General features: G+C 43.6%; 1 protein-coding gene across 2 annotated transcripts in view; it reads right to left on the bottom strand.

Moving 5' to 3' along the window:
* DPP10 (dipeptidyl peptidase like 10) overlaps window positions 1-21,403 on the bottom strand; it is a 437,009-nt gene that overhangs the window by 225,633 nt on the left and 189,973 nt on the right. Inside the window, exon 1 of one of the 2 annotated variants that reach the window (XM_063161639.1) lies at window positions 19,708-19,847. The exons of the other annotated variant lie outside the window; for it this stretch is intronic. Within the exon in view, the coding sequence (XP_063017709.1) occupies window positions 19,708-19,779 (72 nt within the window). The 5' untranslated portion in view covers window positions 19,780-19,847. Of the gene's footprint in view, window positions 1-19,707; window positions 19,848-21,403 lie in introns of those variants that run through there. 2 annotated transcript variants of the gene reach the window in all.

Here is a 21,403-nt window from a genome sequence, read left to right as displayed (position 1 = left end):
TTTATCTCTCACAATGATAAAAGCACTCTTGCACAGAAATGACTTTTGGTTTTACCAGCTGACATCTAGAGCTGTCTATGAGAAATTTTTCAAAAAAGTCCCACAACATTACTCTTAGGAAAGACTTTACATGATTATTATTGCTCTTCATTAGAGAATCTTCTACTATGAAATGGTTATTCATAATATAAATATTTAGAACTAATCACACATTGATATGACATAAATCTTCTTTTTGTTCTTTTGTGGAAAACATACAGATTGCATCTTGAAGATGCACTTACACCACAAATGAACAAAAATTTTAAAAACATTGCTGGGAGGAAGAAATCTCTCCTTAACCCCTTACTGCTGTCAATAGTATCCAAGCTACATTTTCTGCCAGGTTCTATCCCATGGGGTCCCTGCTTGGTCCCCAGACCCTCCTGTAGCAGAAACTGTCCCCTTTACACTGTCCATACTTGTTCAAACAAACCTGGATCACCGGCAGGACGTGGGACAAGGATGTGGGACAGCCCTGGAGTCACCTGCCTGTGCCAGAGCACCAGGGAAGCAAAGCTCACGCTGTTTTCCTGCACAACAAAATGCAGGGAGACAGTGTGGAAGGCAAGGGAAGTCAGGATGACTCTGCAATACAGCCTGTTCTCTTTGCTGCTCTTTCTCATTGAAAATGCTGTTTGATCACAGGTCAAAAATAATTCACCTCTGTCACCTCCCTCCTTTCAGGGCTGCAGGGATGTTCCTGGGCTGCTGTGCCAAACCAGCACGGCAAATCCTGCGAGCTCTGAACAGCCCCAGCCACCACAGAGCTCACCCTGATGCCAACAAGTGAGGGCATTTCATACAGTGTAAGAGCTCAGGGCAGTGGGGTCAGCTCTCCTCTCTGATAAACAGGATTTTTTTAATCCTCTCTCCTTCCTTGCTGCAGCTAGTTTTGGTCTGTACAGAACAGCTTTCCTGACTTCAGCCATCCAAGGGTAAAACTGGCTTTGAAGCCCAACAGAAGGCACACAAATGGGATGCAGAAAAGCTTTTCATTACAACTTGATGAGAACACTTGGAAAAAAAATACCACCTGTCCTGTAGCTGATGCTTTCAGGAGAAAGGTTTTTTTTGTCTTTCACTTTTGAAGCCACGTAGTTGCTATGATGGTGATTTCCACTCTCTTCTTGTGACAGCAGGAACATAAAACAAGCCTGTTAACAGCTTGGGCAATGCTACATGAGGGAAATATCATTCCTTTAAATTGCAGGAGGAAAAACATCTCAGAAGTGAAAAATGTAATATTTGTGCTACACTGTTAAAGTGCAGATCTCAAAGCATGTTCAGGTCCTCAGCTCAAGCCTCACACATATCAGTATGCTGTCATGAACAGGGCCAGGAAACAACTCAAAGCAAATGCAATTTTTACTGAACTCTAACTATGGCTCTCATTACACAGAAAAATGAGGTTTTATCCTGATCCACACTATATTTCTCTGAACAGCTTGCTGGTTGTTTTTAAAAAAATACACAGTAAAAAGATCTTTAGCTTTCTTGATGTTCTTTTTAAAAAATACACAGTACAGAGGTCTTGAGCTTTCTCTAATGCTCCCAATTACAAAACATTAATCTTTGTCAATCACCTTTGTCTGAGGTTTATATTTTGTGCCACCAGAACACTCTCACAATGCCACTTTCTCTCCTGGGAGCCAGCAGCCCGAGACAACTCTGAAATCGTGACATAACTCTGATAAACCCCCAGAATGATGCCAGCACTGTGTTGGGTACAAATGAGCCCTGAAGCAGACCCTGTGGATGTATTCAGCAGCCTCTCACCCTCCCAGCAGTGCCTCAAAGCCACTGCAGACCAAGCCCCTTTCTCCACTGCCCAGCACAGGCTTGCCTGGCACCTCCTCATTCTGTTTGCTCTCCATTTCAAAAGGAAATGCAGGCAAACATCTGAGAGAAACCCAGCTCAGACATTGCTATGTTTTATGCGGAGGAAACGTTCATAAAAATCGACTCTGAGAATGTATTTTTAATAGCAACGAAGGGAAAAAAAATATTTTTGGATTGGAGATTTAACCCACCTGTACTGAGATATGAAATCATTTCACCAGGCTAAGATCCAGGCTCATTTCACAATAATTGCAGGCATCTAATTTAAGAGCAAAGTCACCCAGGCTTCCCTCTATAATTAACTGCAAAAGACTGATGACCTGAATTGTTCTGCTGAAATACCTAAAATTTGTCTAATCCTCCCTGCTGATTTAAGAACTTCATCTAAGGCTTAAAGTCAGGTAGGAGGACTTTCAAATTAAAAAGAAATTAAAAGAAAAGAAAAAAGAACAGGAGGCAACCCAGAAACCTACAAGAGAAGATTAAATTTCCTTTAAAAATACAACAGCCAGACATCTACTCAAGGTCCACAAAATATTTAATGCCCATGCATTAAAATGTTACAAAATTGAATGGCGTTTACAGTTTAATGAAACAGATTGACAGAGCATGTGCTGTTTTCTCTACATAAAAGCCCAATCAAAGTAAAACAACATCCCTTCTGATGTCCACAGGTTGGTAAACTCAAGGGATTAATAACCATGCAGTCAGAGTCGTAGTGCTTTGCTTCAAAGAAATTTGCAAATGAAGATTAATTCTAACAGCTTGATGCATATCTGATAATAGCACTAGAGATACAGAAAATACATGTTTCAAAGTTGTATTTCCATGCAATTATTTGAAAAGGTTTTGTCACAGTGGCATGAAAATTGGTTACTGTCTACTGGTTTGTAATCATTTCTGCCTTAAAGTGGTTTTCAGACCCCCAAGTACCTCAGGGTGGATGCTGTGAGCATTTGGCATTTCTGAATGTTGATCAGTCACACTCCAGAGCAAAGGGTTTGCAAGCTCAGTCTGTGATTTTCTTCCCAGCTTTGCCAATGGCCAGGAGAGCTGAAACCACACACCATGAGCATCTACAGCTCCATAGAATCACAGAATCACCAGGCTGGAAAAGACCTTCAAGATCATCGAGTCCAACCCAGCCCTGATACCTAAATAAACCACGGCACCCAGTGCCACATCCAGGTTTTTTTTAAACACATCCAGGGATGGTGGCTCCATCACCTCCCCAGCCAGACCATTCCAGTACTTTATCACTCTTTCCATACAAAACTTTTTCCTAATATCCAACCTATATTTTCCTTGGTGCAGTTTAAGACTTTGACCTCTGGTTCTGTCAGTGCTGCCTGGAGAAAGAGCCCAACCCCACCTGAGCACAGGCACCTTCCAGGAGCTGTAGAGAGTGACAGGGTCACCCCTGAGCCTCCTTCTCATAAGGGCATATGGTCTCATTTGCACTTTAGTTCAGACACTGATATTACTTCAGGAGTGGGATACTAACATTATTCCAGCAGATCTTAACATCAGTTGGTATCAGAGGTGGATCATAACATTAAATTGGTGTCAGAAGTGGGATCATAACACAGGGTTTTGGTACAACCCCAGTTTCACAGGACCTGACTCACTTTCTGCATGCCCTGGTCTGTGCCATGGTGCAGTGGGTGGCCCATCCATACCATACCTCTCTTCCCAGCCTTAAATTACCAACACCTTGTCTACAATCCGTGATTACAACATTATAAAACTACCACAAACTGTTGCAATATTTTGTTTCTCTTTATTCCATGGGTGTATCACTGTCCAATCCCACATGCAACTGCAGGAGCCCTTCATCCTGACCAGCAGCACAGCAGTGAGAGGGAGATTACATCCAGATAACTGGTGGCTTTACTATGCCACATTTCTGAAAAGGAAAATGGGATTGGGTGGTTTATCTTAATGTTCAGAGGCTGGGGATGTCTGAATTAAATTTTTTAATCACTGTTCTGTTACTCTTCCCAAGACTGGTTTATACAGCAGAGGACAAGGGGTGTTAGAGGAAAGGGTTCTTTGCTGTAAGCTGCACTGCTTGGAAGCAAAGATTAATATGGATCACATCCAGCTTCACCAGTTCAGTGTCTTGTAAGAACACAGAAACTTCTGTAAGGCTGGCTTCTTCAAAGCCACAGCATGGAGAATTAGAACTCAGCTACTCTCTGAGCAGCAGGGCTACCAGTAGCTTCCTTAAGATCCAAGAAAATATCGATAAAATCTCCAGCTGAATTTACACAACACATGTCCCAAGATGAAAACTTAAGTAACTCTCACCAGTAGCAGCTACATGTTTATGAGCCCTTCTAGAGTGCTGGGGAACATTTTCAAAGCACCTACCATTGTATCATTTCAAACTGCATCACAAATGCTCACTGCCCAAAATGCAAACCCTCCTGGGAAGCAGGTATCATTACAGCTTGGTTTAGTATCACAGGTGATTTGATGTCTCCAAACTTGCAGGTTCAACTGCAAGCACTAGGATAACTTCCAGGAATGTGAGTGTGTTTTGAAAGAAAAAGATGAATAATCCATGGGGGAAGCGCAGACAATAGCTTTTACAAGTGTCCATAAATCATAAATCCAGGCAGAAAAAGGCTTCTCTTGGTCAGTGGCAAAATAATAAAACCCAAAATAAACCATTATGCTTCTTCCAGAATTAGACTCTTTACAAGTTTTTCAAAGACTCTTTGGGCACAAACCCAAAAAGGGGAGAAAATGTCAATGTCATAGCCTTGAAATGGGATGAATGCACTCACAATCCTTGTCAGAAGTACCAACTGGTTCATCTTCCAATTACTGCTTCCAGAGGCTTTTGGCAGCATCCACCTTCACTGGTCCATCCTTTGGGTATGACCCCCAAGGTTTTGGGGCACTACAGCAAAGCAGGACCACAGCAGCTCAACACTTGGCATGGCCCAAACAACTGGAACTTATCCAGTAGATTCAGGAACAACTCTCCAAGTCAGGATATACAAAAAATTATAACACAGACTGCAGCAGATTGAAGTTATCACTATATGGTATGCTAAAGATATTAAATTAATTCATTATATGCACAGAATTATTAATACTCACCAAAAGTCCTTGAGCAAGAAAGGCCACAAGGAAAATAATCCTAAAGTTCTGGTTAAATGTTTCCAGGCAAATCACACAGACACCCTCAGCTACTTCCTTTCCTAATACATAAACTTGCTGCCTCTTTTTCCAATCTGATGGGATTGTTTGTAAATATTCTTTTTATGTAGTGATTTTTTTTAAATCTAATCACTTCAAGAGAATGAAACATTCTTCCCTCCCTGCTTGTCTATCTGGAAAGACTCTCTCCCCATTTCAGAGACAGCCAATGCAAACTGCTGGTAGATTTGTCAAATCACACCAATTCACAGCTATTTTAGAAAACCTGAGACAGAAAAATGGAAAATGGAGATAACAGTATTAATTCCCATCCCCTTGATACTTATCCTATCTATTTAGACTGCAGAAAAATGCTTTTGTTTCCCTTAATGTTCCAATTGCAATTCCATCTTGGATGATGATTGAAGCCCTGTCACAATATAAACAAAACTTTCAGAAATGCTTAGAATTGAACTACAACTACTGAAGTACAAAACCACAGAAACAAAGTCTTTGGTGCCATGCAGCTGAAGAATTGAGCCCTCAAAAAACCAGCAGCTGCTTTGAAGGGAAATAATGAAAGGTTCCACAAACCTGTACACTAAAATATGGGATATTTCAGTGACTCTGACAGGTTCAGAGCTGGGGGCCTCTGTACCAAGAGCCCTTCAGATGTTCATAAAGGAACAGGCTTTTCTTGGTGAAAACAACTCACCCTCACCCAGATTAACCTCTTGTCACCCTCCAAGTCCTGTTTTTCCTTAGAAGTTTTATGCTTGAGGTGAATTTCTGGAGACACAAATTCTGTGCCTCCCGTACATCAGAGAAGGCTGCATGCTGAATGCATTGCCTTTAGGCAATACCTTAAAAGCCAACTAACTTCTGATTTTTCCCAAATGATGTTAAATCTTGATAAGTGAGAGCTGTTTTCAAACACTTCAAGGTAAGGCACAGACACCTCCAAATCTCAGATGACTGCAGCATGATCAGAAAGTAGACTTATTTTTCATAAGTATTACTAAAAACTAAATCCATAAAGTGCATGAAGGGCCCCTATGGTAATGGACAAGGAATTTTTCTTGTAGCAAAAAGAGTCACAGAGACAGGAATAACAATGAAACTGAGCACAAAACAAAAAGGGAAAAAAAAACCAGAAAGGGCATTGCAGTGTCACTGGTTCATCCAGGTCGACTTGCAGGAGAATTACTACTGAAAACACTTTCATAACATGAAAATGTTATCTCCATAGGAACATTCCTTTTCTCTGATGGGATAAAAATAAAAAATCCTGATTAAAATAAAATACCAAAACAACTTTATGCAAGGTAGGGCAAAAACAAAGGGAGAATCTTTTCCCATGTGGAAAAAGTCTATTCATATCACCAGGACATTTCCATCTCTGTAGAACAAAAACGTGAAACCTTTGCTGATTAAAAACCACCTATTACTTTGCTTTCTCCACGACCAGTGGAAGCTGATGAAGGGTTCCTTAAGATACTTCACATAACTCACTAGTTTTTCATGTATTTGCCTCAAATGTCCAAGAAATTTAAAGGATTTGCACTCTTGAAATGTCTCTCTCTTCAACAACCAGGGTTCTTCTAACATGCATTGCCCTTTCTAAGCTTTGCACGGATAATTTTGAGCAACTTTTGTTTCTTTATTTTTTACAGAAATTATTAGGAGAGGCCCCAGACCTCGCTGGAAGCTGTGAAAGAGAAACTGGAAGGATCCCAGGCACAGGAACAAGCTGGTACAATGCATGGGATGGGCTGAGAGTACAGGAATGGACGCACAAGACATGCAGGACAAGGTGTGCTCACATGAAATATCCAAAAATTATGGATAAAAGTTATGGATCAAAAAAAAAATTATAGAAAAAATACGTCTCCAGATCTTCACAATGACCAAGGAACACTGTCAGAAGAGTACAAAACCTCAGTGTTATTATGGAAGTAGCCCTTTAGAAAGCAGACTCAGAATAATCAATAAATACTTGCACAGATGAGCTGTCTCACACTGACACAGCACATAGGGGATGTTCTAAATTTGTGTCTTAGGTGTTTCTTTGTTTTCTTTTTCCTGATAGGAGAGATAATAATGAGAGACAACACTGGAATCTGCAATAGTGAGGTCTGATTTGCTATTGGATTTCAAAGACTATTCACTGGTTCCTGAACAGCAAGTACAGGTACCCAAAGGACAAGGTACTCAATCCAGAGGGGCCAAGATAGGTAAAGTTTTTAATAGGCTGAAGGAGTTCATGCATTGATACTCTCAATGACTGGAAAAAAGAAGGAAAAAAAAAGAAAAAAACAAGCAAAAAGAAAGTATGAATGAGTTACAGTGCCCCAGAACTCTGCAGAAATGCAAGCACAGATAATTTATGTAGAGTGTGTGTTTCACACTCCCACTGTTCTGCGGCACTCTGTAAAACCTGCTGTTATTACATGCTATACTGGCATGTCTATTACTTTCCAACAAGAAAATCATTACTTTGGCCTGCCTCCTGGTCTTGCTGAGTTTTGTATAGCTCACCTGGCCATTTCAAAAAACACAAACTGAAAAATTGTCTATAAATCAGATACTTGACAGGAAAAAAAAAGTATTCTGCACTACTTAGCACAGCCAGGGCTGTACTGCATCAAATTCTACTGCCTGCTTTTTAACAATGCCATCACTTAGAAAAAATGGCACTAATATAATGATTCAATATTCAATGTAATGAAGTGGGCTCAACAGCATTCCACCAGTCACAAAAGAGACATTACTGTCTGTCGTTTGTGAATAAACTTCCCTTTGTTGGGATTTAATCAACCTTCATTTTTAACCTGCATACATAAAACATTAAATGCTAGAAGCCTTAATTACTTTGAAAAACACCTGAATAATTTAATCTCAAAGCAGAGCTTTTTCCACACCAAGAACCTCAAGAAACTCCTTAAGGGCAAAAGCCTCTCTGTAATCTGTCAGCTAAATCCAAGAGCCTTTGTAGAACCAGTTAACTCATTTTCAGTGACTAAACGTTGCTTCTACAAATACTTTTAAATACAGACTCTGGCTGCCTACCATGTGCAGTGTCTCAGGAGTAATCCCAACACACCAGCTGTAAAACAAGACTTGCTGGGAGGAAAACCTGAGGTACAGAACAAGAGACCCACCAAACAGATGGAGTCACTCCACTGGAGCTGGGTGGACACCACTGCATGTGCATAACCCAACATGGACCTCCTAAAGCCAACAAACAAGTGCTGCTGTGGTTTTGTGCCTGCTTTAATACAACCACCATCCTGCACATTCACAAGGAAGACACACATCAAGTTGCTTTCACTGCAATAAAAAGGATACGTGATAAAAAGGAAAGAGGAAAAAAAAAAATAAAGCCCTTTCCTCAAAATCTTTATAGCAAGTAAAATGCTGTACAACCCAAGTTCTTGCACTCTCAAGGAGAAAAAAAGAAAGAAAAAAAGAAAAAAAAATGGCATAGCACTTACAGCCAGATCAAGGTCCTGGCATGAGAGCTAATGCCAGGTCATGGATGAATGCTGACCACATCCAGCCAAAGGACAGCCTTTGAAATCCTTTCCACAGTCACAGCTTCAGCTTTCAGACTCCAGAGTAAATATATATTAAGTTTTGTCAAGTGCTGCATGGAAATCAGTAGAATTCCATACTTCAGTCTGCAGCTCTTCAGGAAAAGTTCTCTTTAGCTCAGATATAAGATAACCTATTATTTCTTTCCTATTGCAACAAAGATTTACAGTAGCACATAAAAAGGAAAGGAGGCACTTTCCATCATTGTCAAGCAGCAGAAAGGGGGGTGAAAAAAAGAGAGATGATTGTAATAAAGGTTTGTTTTTGTATCTCGTAGGAGTTCATTTCTATCGACCATCAACACCAGTAAAACTCCCAGTAATTCGCTGATTCACCAAGGCATCCCCATCATTCCATCTCCTGTACACTGCATCCCATTACATTTCCTTGGGATACCACCTTTACCCAAGGGCCAAAAATTTTTGCTTGGGCATCTTTCTGGAAAGCATTTTTCATTTCAAGACATCAAAAGGTGCAGAGTTCAAAGCTTACCTCAGCATTTCTATCCCAAGGGTTAAATTGCCTGCCTTGAAAAATATGCTCCTTATTTCACTCTCCTTTTTCCTTTTTCCATTTTATGCGCCTATTGTTTCTTGTTATGATTTGTGCAAGATCAGGCACTCGATTGCAATGCAGAGCAGCACCTGGCAGGGATTTCTCACACTGTGTCTGTTTTCTCCCTTAACTGGTCACAGCCAGAGATTTCCACCTCATCCATCCCATCCCTCCTATTCATGTGCCTTGTTTCCACCAAGCTTGTCCCAGCCCACATTTCAGATGGTGGATGTGCTGAAGTCCTGCTTTTAATGGAAATCCACTACAGTAAAACAGATAACACCATTCCCCTCATTAGGGGAAGTGTTTCCATGTAAATGTGACCGTGCCTCATTACTCCATGCTCTACTTGAGCACACTAAGAACAACACAGGCAAAAAAAAAAAACAACCCTGTTCCTCTCAGGTTTGTTGCAATTTGCTGGCAGTTTTGATGTGCTGCTCCTCTCCTCCTTATTACCAGTGCAAGTTCAAGTTCCTAGAAATGATGGAAGTGCTTTCACAGTGGCGTGAAAGCAACACTCAGTGCTGGGTCCTCAGCATCCACAGATCACAGAAAAATAGGTGAGTGATTAAGACTCCATCCTGCTCAGCTCAGTCACACTGGATTGTGCTGGCAGCAAGAACTGAGGAGGAATTTACAGCCCAAATCTGCCGGGTTAGATAAACAGGTAATACTAATTCTACCCAAAATCATAGAATTATGCAGATAAAATGCTGCTTTTAGCACCATGAGCCACTTCAGAGATAATCACTGAAAGCTCGACTGGATCATACCCAACATTCCTAGGTATGCTCTTTATTTACCATTTTCCTGGAATAATGGATGGAGAAGGGATAGTAAAAGAAAATGAGATTAAACTGATTTTCTAATACAGTCTCCACAAAAATTTTCTCATGTGAGACTCCGTTCACAGACACAATCTGTATTGAAATAAACAGAAAATCTTCCTCCTGGAATTTCCAGGTTGCATAGATGGTCTTGAGGGTGAGTAATAACCAAATACCAAAACCCCTTGAAGCCATTCATTATAATGAACAATAGTTTCTGAGAAATAAAAGAATTAAAAGACACTTAAAAGTATATCAAGGGGATCACAGAAGTTAATAAATAACCTAAAATACACTATTAGGAAGAACTTTGATCAGATATCTAGATAAGTTAATAAATAATCTAAAATACACTCATAGAAGAAACTTTGGAATTAGAATATTTGAAGAAGCAGAAGTGGAAGCCAATAAGTTAAAGTGACCTGCCAAGCCGTTAGAATCAAGCCAAATACAACAGTAACTTCAGCCAAGCCATGGAAAAACATGTCAAGGATAACAGGAAGATATCCAAATTAGGAAAAGCTTAAAATTTAACTAAGGAAGACCAAGAATTCCTGGAAGACTCCGCCTATACTCCTGCCTGCCTATGAATATGCATGTAATAAATGATGTAATCCTTGTTTAAAATTGTATAAAAACCTGCTTTTGCTGTACATAACTTAGAAATCCATTTAGTGATTTCTCCAACGCGTTGTCAATAAATACCTCCTGCCTATAGGCCTTAAATCCAGTCTCTGGGCAGCTTATTATCGCCTTTTGGGGCAAAATTCGGCATCACCCTCAGGATGTGTTATCCCAGACACCTGTGGGGCTGCTCCACTGGCACAGCAAACACAGACACATGGAATTGCAACATTTTGGGAGCAGCAACTGCACCCTAAATGATAACCACTGCGACCATTATATTTCATATAATCTCAGGTTCCTGCCTAAAGGGCACAAATCCAGACTCTTAGACAACTACCAACAACACCAACCTTCCTGCAGCTCCTCTGGATTGTGAAGCTACTCCTAAATCTTGGCGTTTTTCTCAGAAAAGTGCACGAATATCAGTGAGGCACTGTGTTACTAACAGAGCAGCACGTGTGAGCCCCTCTCTATGGCATTGATCAGAAACATTTTTAAAGGCAGTCAGCTTCCCCTAAACGTGCACTGGAGGTCCATCACAGGCAACTCCGACATTTCAAATTCCCAAAACAATAACACAGCTCAAACATTGACATTATTTCTGAAATTGCAGCCTTCAAGGACCTACCTAAATCACACAGAAATTTTGCAACCAGTCAAGAACAGAACAAGGGCTTTTAACCTCCAATTTCGTAATCTCCATTCTCTTTCAAGATAGTGGAGCCCTTTCAGATGCATCTCTCTATGCAGAGCTAGGAAAAAAAATCTCAGTTGCAGAAGATCATATGATCTATAAACCTCCTCTATAAACCCTTTGTTTATGCACTACTATAAACAATCCTTTTGTTTCCTGCTGTCTATTTCAGATTCTGAGTGGTCCTCATGAGCATCTCAGTGAAACTGAGACCTCTCTACCACCTGTAACTCACTTATTCATGTCAGTATATTTCTGTCTTGACTGGGGAGGCAATGAACACTGGTATGTTTGGAAAATAGCAAACAAATACCAACAAACATGTAAGAAACTGATCCAGTGTTGCAATGAAAAAAAACAAAGTCATACAATGCAATTGCATCAGGCCTAAGCCAAGTGAAAAAAAGAAATCAAAACCATAGAGCTGCTTTTACATATGAATGTATTGATCAGCTGCTGTATTTATTAAATTTGTGTAGCAAAGAAAGAACAGCAGAACTGCAAAGCCATACCTGTTAAGTGTTGCAAAAAGGTAGAAAAATTATAAAAGGCCTCATAAAATCAGGCCTGCTCTGTCAGATCAGTGGCCAGCCTGGCATGCTGGCACTTTGCAAGTTGCTATGTGAAAGCAATCCTGGTGTGAACAGTCCAATAGCAATCTATTCCTGGGTGAAAAACAACTAACACCTCCATAAACATTAAATCTATCCCACGAGAACCAGTGAAGAAAATATATAAACAATTTAAGAATAGAGATATTTGCTTGACAAGTAAAATACTAACCAATTAATAATTACTAACCAATAAAGTAATTGGCAAGAAAGCTATCAACCAATTGGAGTCACACATGAAGTCTGTAAAACTGTATAAAAATGAGTTATGTGAATAAAAAAGGGTTTTTCTTGCATGAAGAAAATGGAGTCTGGTGTGATTTATTCCCATAGTTAAGAACCTGATTTGCACACCTGCTGTATTTCATGGACCAGCTCCAGTCTGATCCAATAACCACTGGGAGCTGGTGCACCCACAGGTGCTCCTTTAACTTCTTTAACTTCATCCCAAGGGAATCCAACTCTGAAACTGCTCCAAGGTGCAAGACAAAATTCATCGGGGTCAGTCAGGATTTGTTCACTGTTTTTGATCCACACTAAAATGCCACCACATGCTTACCCAACTGCAACGTCATGCAGGCCAAGGGACTCTTCTGGAACTGCACTGACTTAGAGCAATTACATCTTTATTTAGAATTGTTACTAGACCACTCATTTAAGCAGCTCTTCCTTAAGACTCAAAACTGCAGCACACCATCACTCATAATTAGGTGGGCTTATGCTCAAACCCTTGTTCTGAAGAACTCCCCCAATATGTCTTAAACGCTTTGATTTAGCCAGGCTCTGAAGCCTTAGGATGGAAAAGGGGGAAAGGAGGTCAGCAGTCTCTGCACTGCCAGGGGCAGAGAGAACAAACACTGGGGATGAATGATCACTCACACTGGCAGTGTTTGATTTACTTCCTTGCACTTGCCCAGCACTTCACGCAAGTTTTCCCATTGGCAATTGGAATTCTCTCCATATTCTCAAAAATAAAACTTCAATATTGGCCCGCTTTGTTTTTTTGGAAAGCTACAAAATGCTTTTCTTTCCTCCCCAAAGGAACTGCAAATTGCAAATACTGCCCCAGGCAGTCTAAAATATGCCCCCAAAAGCTTTTATAGAATCATTATTTTCCTTAAATTATCACATTGTTTAATACTCCCTAATTGATTTTCTTAGGCAACATCCTGCAAACGCCAGAGGGGTTTTATCTTATCTATTTTATCTTGGAACCGGTCAAAACTATTTACAGATTCTCTACATAAATAACACATAATAAGTTATGTGGCTGTTGCCAGCAGTGTTAAGAAAGATTAAAAAAAGGTCTCTTAGCTTCAGCCTCAGATCTGTAGGTCATCCAATGTCCTTCCTAATGGATAAATACAGTAATTTATCATCATCAGTCACCATCAGCATTGTTCTTTTTACTATCATATATTCACGGACATCATTCGATGCAGCTGAGTGAAGCGGAAAAGAAGTGCATGATTAAAGTGGAAAGGGACAGAGTTTGAAACATCTGAGATTTTGTGACTAATGCATCCACTTGAAATGTGACACAGGTCCTGTAAGACCCACAAAGACAGTGCCAACAAGTTACAGGTACCTGCTGGCAGGACACGGGTGAGACTACCTGTGTCTTGAGATGCAATGCTAAAGAAAGTAAAATATGTGAAATGCAAATTTGCACACCTACAAGTCCTTCCATAGGTCAGAAAAATTTCAAAACTCTATTAGTTATTTAAAAAAAAAAAAAAAACAAAACAACACAACAAAACACAACAAGGATACCCCCTCTAGGGATCATTTATTGCATTATTTACTATCACCACGGAAAGAGAGTCTGTGGTCACATTTGTGTGCCACTAACATATGCATATGATATCCAAATGCCTCCAAGTTATTAAAAAGTGCTAAAATGATGGGTTTCAAATTTGAGAATAACATGAAACAGCATCACTGTTTCCTTAAAGAGTTTCTCCCTCTTGTTAATTGTCAAAATAGTTTGCCTGAAGCAATACTTTCAATTGGAAGATGCTGGAAAAAAACACAGATAGGGTTTCTAAAAATAGCTAATACAATAGGTATGTTCAAATATCTGAGGCTACTATGTAAGCTACAGCATGCCTGCAATTCTTTCTAACACAGAAGAGCCAAAAAGATTGCTCTGTTTTACGGTTTTTGATTTACTGCATTAGGTAATCCCTTTAATCCACCTGCAAGCAGAGGGCTCTGCAGGCTGGAAATTCAGGTGCTGTATGATGCTGCCCAAGTTCCCACATGCTGTTCTGAAAGCAAGGCACACTGCAAAAAGGAATCAGAACTATGAGGGGAGGGTACCAGGAGCAAGAGAGCATCAGCATGACCACCCTGCCCTGTGTCCATCAGAAGAGATAATTTGGGTTTGTGCCCCAGGGCAGAGGCTGGATAAAGGACTGGAAGGATCTTGGTGAAGTTTTCTGCATTAGGAAAGCGAGTTTCTGACCCTTGTTGGACACTCACCACTTGTGAATTTGAGGGGTACAGAGAAATACCCCCATGTGTGTGGTGGTGTTCACAGGGGTCCCAGGACGAGGGAAGAGATGAAAATCTTGACTCCATGTTTCAGAAGGCTGTTTTATTATTTTATTTTATATATATTATATTAAAACTATACTAAAAGAATAGAAGAAAGGATTTCATCAGAAGGCTTGAAAGGAAAGGAATGGAATGGTGATAAAAGCTCCTGACTCCCAGAATCAAAGATGCACCTGTTGCATTCCACAGCAGCAGTAATTTTTGTTCTTCTTTTCCTCTGAGGCTTCTCAGCTTCTCAGGAGAAAAATCCTGGCAAAGGAATTTTTCAGAAAATATCATAACTACACATGCGCTCTGCAGACCCTGGAAAACGTGTGTAGCACAAGCTCCCTGAGATTGTGCACACACTCAGAGCAGGTACCAGGTGTCACAGACAATGATGCTCCTCAATTGCCATCAGGAACATCTCACCAAAACCAGATCCTGCTCACTCCTGCCCCACAGAGCTCAGAGCAGAAGACAAGAACAGCAGTGAAGGTGGAAGACAAGCTTCAGGCTTTTTGTGCCAATCACCAGCATCAGTACACGGCTGAACTACATGGAAACAGTCACAGGCAAAGAGAAAGGGAGCAAAGGCCACATGTACTATCTGAAAGATGACACATCTGTGCCTTCCTCTAGAATCTGAATCCTGAACAACATTACAAACCACCACAGGTAACACGTTTTCCCATGAGCTTCTTGTGAAGCTGGTCACACAGTCAACAGGTACTGCAAGCCTGTCATCCCCACTGCTGGATCCAGCACAGATACAGTGGGGCCTCTATAGGGTGTAAGAACAAGAATTTAAAAGTGTAAGCTACCTCTATAGGGTGTAAGAACAAGAATTTAAATGTTTTGCTAATATTCAAACAATAACTCTTTATGAAATATTCAGGGCATAATAATATAACCTTATTTCACCACTACTATTGGCTTTTCTTACCTACTGTTTGTGACATTGTATTGAACCTTGTTGAAAGCAGTAAGTTGGGTAAAGAGCCACAACAAAGCAAGGTAAAAGTTCCACCAGGCTGGTAAGCAGGAAAACTGCAAAGTCACTTTGGATTATGTACAACTGGATTTCTTATTTCAGCCTGAAGCCAGCTCTGCTCACAAACAGGAGGGGGGGACATGAATTTGGCCACCTGACTGAATCTTTCAAGGACTGGAACTGATGTGTGTATGTGATTAAGAGTTGAGGTTTCCTCCTGACCCACCAAGCTCAAACTGACCTGACTGGGGCAAGGGAGAGCCCTTTCACCTTGATAAAACCTCATTAAGGTGAATATTGCTCTGGACAGACACAGCCATCCATCAGTGTTTTTTCCACTACAAGATCAATCTGGTTTTGGGGAAAGACAAAAAGCAACGAAGATAGACATAAAAAAAAAAAAAATATTTTGGCTTTAGTCACTGAAAAAACAAAAAACACAGATAATTGTCTTTTATTCAGATAATTTTAGAATGTGCCACTTGTCTGGTGACCCCCAAAACTGGTCCTGAGGCAGAAAAAGTCAACTCTTGAAATCAAGACAATCAAACAGTAGCCAGTTGTCCTTGTTTTTTTACTAAACATGTCATTTAAATGCTTACCAAATAATGTCCTGATTTAGTACAACACAGCATCTGATTTGACCTTGCCTGTTTTAAGAAGAATAATGTAGTAGATTCTAAAATTATATACAGTAAAAAATCAAAACCAAAACAAACAAAACCCCAAAATCAAAACAAAAACAAATAAACCAAAAAACCACTTTTTTCTGCTTTAAAATCAATTTCAAAAAGACATCAGGTTGGGAGAGTAAAAGAGGCTCGGGAGAAAATGATTATAAATTTCAAAGGTCTGTCTTCTGCACACACAAAGAACAGCGAGTAGCACCAGGTGGTGTAGATCATCTGGCTTCTTGTAAACAGACTGAAGCCTCATAAAGGTAATACCTAGAGGAATTATCTCAGTTTTTCATCTGCAAAGACAGAAACATTCATCACCCAGCAAGTCATTCAGGTACATTATATTTTTCAAATATGCTGTGTCCACTGACTACCAAACTGTTGTGCCTTCTAAAAAAGATCACTAAACATCATTGTCCAAGACCCCAAGACAGTTCTTAAGAGCTACAAGATGAAAAATACTCATTTTTGTCCTCTAAGGGGAACTGAAGGAGCCACATTAACTCCTGTCACAGTGCTGAGCACTTGGATAGAGCATTCCAGAAATACAGATAATTTACAGCTGTTTTCCTTTCTGCAGATATATCACCTGAACGTAAAACTGTAATTTTTGCAATAAATATGACTCATCATTCAGCAGCAAGGTGAAAATAAATCTGGCTAATTTATCAAAACCAATGCCAAAACATCATTAGCACTGTTAATGGAAGTTGTTATTGGATGCCTTGTCCCAGGGGAGCCTTGGTTTAAAAGTACTATCAGAGGAAGTGTTGGATATGAAATTGTATCCAATTATCCATAAGGTGATGGCTGTGGATGCTTCAGTCAGTCAATCCAAGCTTTTATTTAAAGTGGAGAATCCCAGCATTAGCCTGCTGTGATTTGAAATCCCATCTTGGGTCACAAGCCTATACATTTACCAGAAATGCTTCACCTTTGGTAGGACTGCTCTCAGAAAAGTCTTTGGGATCAAGGAAGAGATTTACACTTAGAAGATCTTGGTATAACTCCTTATTTTTTCTAGGACTTTCTACTTCTCTGCCAGAAAAGATGTGCTGGCCCTGCTGCCTCAGGAAACCCTTCTCAGAGCAGACACCTCCTTGTTATAAATAGGTCAATAAACTCCAGGTGTCAAATGCAGAGATATTACAAGTTCACACGAGCTCACTAATATGCAATGTGAAATGTGAGTACACACAGATGGATTTATTGAAGGCCCCAAGAAGGATGCACTGTCCATATGAGCAAGCCCATGAGAGTGCTGTGGGGTGTGGAAAAAGCAGAGTGAACATTTGAACCCCTTCTCTTCCTCCCCCAATGCTCATCACAGTACCAACTCTGCAACTGCAACACTGAAAAGCCAACAAAAAGCTTTGAAACTGTAATATTCTTTTGTCAGGATCACAGCCACATCCCAGTGCTGCACTAAGGACGGTTTCCAGCACAAACCTGAAGTTAGACACAGCCTCTGGTCCAGCCCTGCCCAGAGCTGAGTGTATCCCATGGACCTTGGCTGCTGCAGAGGTGCATGGATGGACATCCACAATCCTGGCCTCATTCTGCACTGAGCCCACTGCAGGATTCAGACCTCTGTGCTTATGGTCGGCATTCAACCCATAGAAAGACTTGCTATCCACTAAAAGCAACATTTTGCATGCCATGCTATTACATATTGCATGATATCCCTGGCACCTAAGACAACAGGCAACCAAAGCTGATTCAACATCAACTCTAATCAAGATAATCAAACTTGGTCTGAAGAACCCAATCCAAAAATACTGCACTTCCCACCTACACTTCATTCAGCCAGGCCCACAGACAAACCAGTGGCTGCCACATCCACCACTGAGAGAGGCTGAAACTCCAGAGCACTCAGGCAGTCCTATTTCTATATTTAGGATTAAACTCTTAATATTTAGTGTGCTTTAAATTGATATCTTACTGCTGTTCCTCATTACAACCTAAAAAAGGAGTCAAACTGGTAATTTTTTTCATGCAATATTAATCCTGCTTTGAAAAGATTTCCACCTCCAACAACAATTGCCAATTCAACACCTCTGAATTGAATATAAAGAAATAGAGATTGGTTAAGTTCAAGTACTTTTTATTACATCTAATAGCAGTATCCCTCTAAAGGAAAACAATGTCCTTGAAATTTATGAGCTCCATGAACCTCTGAGCCTATTTAAAATGATCTTCACTTTTCCATAAATTCTACTATTTAAGCACTGGAGGAAGTTACCCATCTATTTCAGATCATGTAACTTAGGCAATTAATTTATTCAAGAAGGATCAAATGGATTATTTTACCAGCATTACACGAAAATGTGCCATAGTGCATACATTTTTTGAGCAGGGAGCAGAGCATAAATTTATTTAAATGAATGGGTTCAGTGATTCTGGACAGACTGAGCGTGCAGCCTGGCTGTGCTTGCAGGACTGGGTACCGGGGCTGGCTAAAGCAGATCTGAGCCCAGCAGCTTCCACTGCTGCCGCTTTTCACCCAATGCCAGTGTGCCGAAGGAAAGCTCAGCTTTGGATGGATGTGGCAAAGAATGAAAACGTGAAATGCCGCTGCCCACGTCCTGCCAGCCCGTTCAGCGAGCCGGAGTTCCGAACCAAAAGCGGCGCGCACGGACAATGTGATGATGTGCAAAAACCCCTCCGCTGGAGTTGGCGTATTTTAAGGTGGCTTAAAGGGGGAGAGGGAGAGCTGAGCGCTGCCGGGGGGCTCTCCCGCCGGTACCGAGGGCAGGAGCGATGCTCCGGCTCCGGCACGACCCCCGCCCGCCCCGGCTGCTGGAGGCTCCCCCGGGCACAGCCCCATCCCTCCCGGTGCCTTCGATCCCGCCGCCCGGGAGCATCGGGCGCAGCGATCTGGTGATGAAAACTTCGATTTTGTGAGGATGACATCCAAGTTCGGCTCCTCCCCGGTACCATGTCTCATACGCCGCCCGAGACCCGAGGCGAGCCGGTGCCGAGAGACACCGGTACCGAGAGCATCCCGCCAGCCCCAGCCCCGCCGGCCCACGGGGCGGCACCGCCGGGCCAAGGGGACGTGACCGCCGCCCGGCCGCTGCCAGAATCCCCCGGGGAACCTCCCCGGCCTCGGGGCCGCTCCGAGCGGAGCCGGCGGCGATGAGGAGCGCCCCGCACCGCCGGCCAGCCCGGCCGCTCCCGCGGTGCCACCGCGGCTCCCGCGGCCGGGGCAGCATCCCCCGCACCGAGCGGCTCCCCCGCCGCAACTCGCGGGGAAGCGGAGCGCAAACTACTGCGGGAGCCGCTGCTGACCGACATCCCAGCCCTGGCGCGGGTCCGGACCGGGCTGGGTCCCCTCCGGGCGGCCCCAGCGCATTCCCGAGGCAGCTCCGCGGGGCTCCCTGTTCCCCCCGGCCGAACCGCCCCGAGGGCGCCCGTGTCCCCCGTCTGCCTCCCGCACACTTTTCTCCAGCTCCGCACAACTTCTCCGGGACGGCGGCCGCCCCCTCCCCGTCCATCCCCGTCCATCGCCGTCCATCCCCGGCCCCTCGGCGCCTCCCGCCGCGGGTCGCACCTGGTCGGGCTGCGGCGGCGGCGGGTTCCCCCTGCCGCCCGGGTGCGCCGGCTGCTCCTTCATGGCTGTCATCGCAGGGGCTCGGCGCGGCGCCTCTCACTGCTGCTGCGGCCCCGGGCACCCCTCCCTCGGCGCCAGCCGCATGACACCAGCCTCCCCTGGAAGTGGCGCGGCGGAGGAGGAGGCGGAGGAGGAGAAAGAGGAGGACGGGCGGGGGGCGCGGAGCCGCCGCCGCGGCAGCGCCGCTACCGCAGTGCCCGGCGCGCCGGAGCTCAGGGGGCGCCCGGCCCCGCCGTGCCCCGCACCGGGGGCGGCCGCGCAGCAGCGCCGGGCACCGCGGCCGCGGAGCGCCCCGAGCGGGCACGCTGCGCCCGCCCGCCCCGCTCCCCCCGCTCCGCCCGCGTGGGCCGGCCCGCCGCCGCCAGCAGGTGTCACAGCCGCTCCCGCCGGCCCGGGAGAGACCATCCGCGCCCCCGCCACGGGGGCGTCGCTGCCGGCTGCGGCCGCGCCGCCGAGACCGCCCCGCGACCGCCCCGCCGGGACCGGCCCCGCCGCTGCTGCTGCTGGAAACAGCAGAGGGGATAAAGGGGAGGAAAGGGTGAAGGAGAGCGGCTACGCTGCTCGCTTGCTGAAACGCTTCTGGTGCCAGGGAGCGCCGGACTCGCCGGCAGGGCAGGAGCTGCCCCGCCGCTGTCCAGCCCCGCCAGGCGCTTCAGCAGCGAGCGGCCAAAGGCGCATCCCCGGCTCTGCGGAAGGAATGTTGCCAGCCCCGGACTGGGAGGCTCGGCATGGGGCATCACAACCCTGGTTTGCGCCAAGACACTCATTTTCTAAAGCCCAAGGTTTTGAAAGGGGTTCCAAGGACGGTTTTAGCTGAACTCAGCACAGGAGGTCCTGATATGGAACTGGGAAAAATGGGAACATCAGGGGAGACCATAGGGATCCAGTTTAGCCTGTGTCCATATCATCAGGTCGCTTCAAGGGGTGTTCTATGTAAGGATGAATGAAGGAGACCATCTCCAGTTTGATTGTAACCATCAAGAAGTAAATGGCTGAACTGTGAACACCGATGCTGACTCAAGACATAGTGAACACAAGTCTTTGTAAGAGAAAAGAACCTCAAACCCAGGCAGGTGGAACACCCAGGCTTGGGCTGGGCTGCCTGGTAATTCTGGTTGGTTTCAAGCCCCATCACTCAGGAGGAGGAGAGCACAGGACTGTGTCCATGCAGGAGATGGAGCACTGGGATGGGAACGTGTGGATGGCAGGAGAGAGCCCCAGCACTCTCAGTCAGCCTGGGTCTCGGGAGCCTGAGAGGGAGAAGGAAAGCTGTCAGCACATAGTGAGAGGAGCTTTTGATCATTTTTAATATATTTTTCATCAAACTTTGCAAGAAAGGTCGATTCTGACTGGATGGTGAGCATAATTAATAGCAGTGACAGAGATCTAAGATTTCAGCCTGTGGTGGGAACTGTTTCAAAAGGGACAGGAAGATGACATGGGACTGAGGAACTACACACCAGGCGGCCACAGAACAGAGAGAACTGAGTGTTTCCACCTTCCACTATCACCCATTGCTGTGTTGACTCTTCCACCAGTCAAGAGGCACAAAAAAACCTAAGGAAATTAACTTTGCAAGCATCTAGACAAAAACTAGATGATGACTAATAGCCACCATTAATTTGTCAAGAGTTTA

The sequence above is a fragment of the Melospiza melodia genome, chromosome 8, assembly GCF_035770615.1.
Source record: "Melospiza melodia melodia isolate bMelMel2 chromosome 8, bMelMel2.pri, whole genome shotgun sequence".
Lineage (NCBI taxonomy): Eukaryota > Metazoa > Chordata > Aves > Passeriformes > Passerellidae > Melospiza > Melospiza melodia.
The sequence above is the reverse complement of the archived record's forward strand: the minus strand, read 5'-3'. Positions and strand labels throughout refer to the sequence as shown.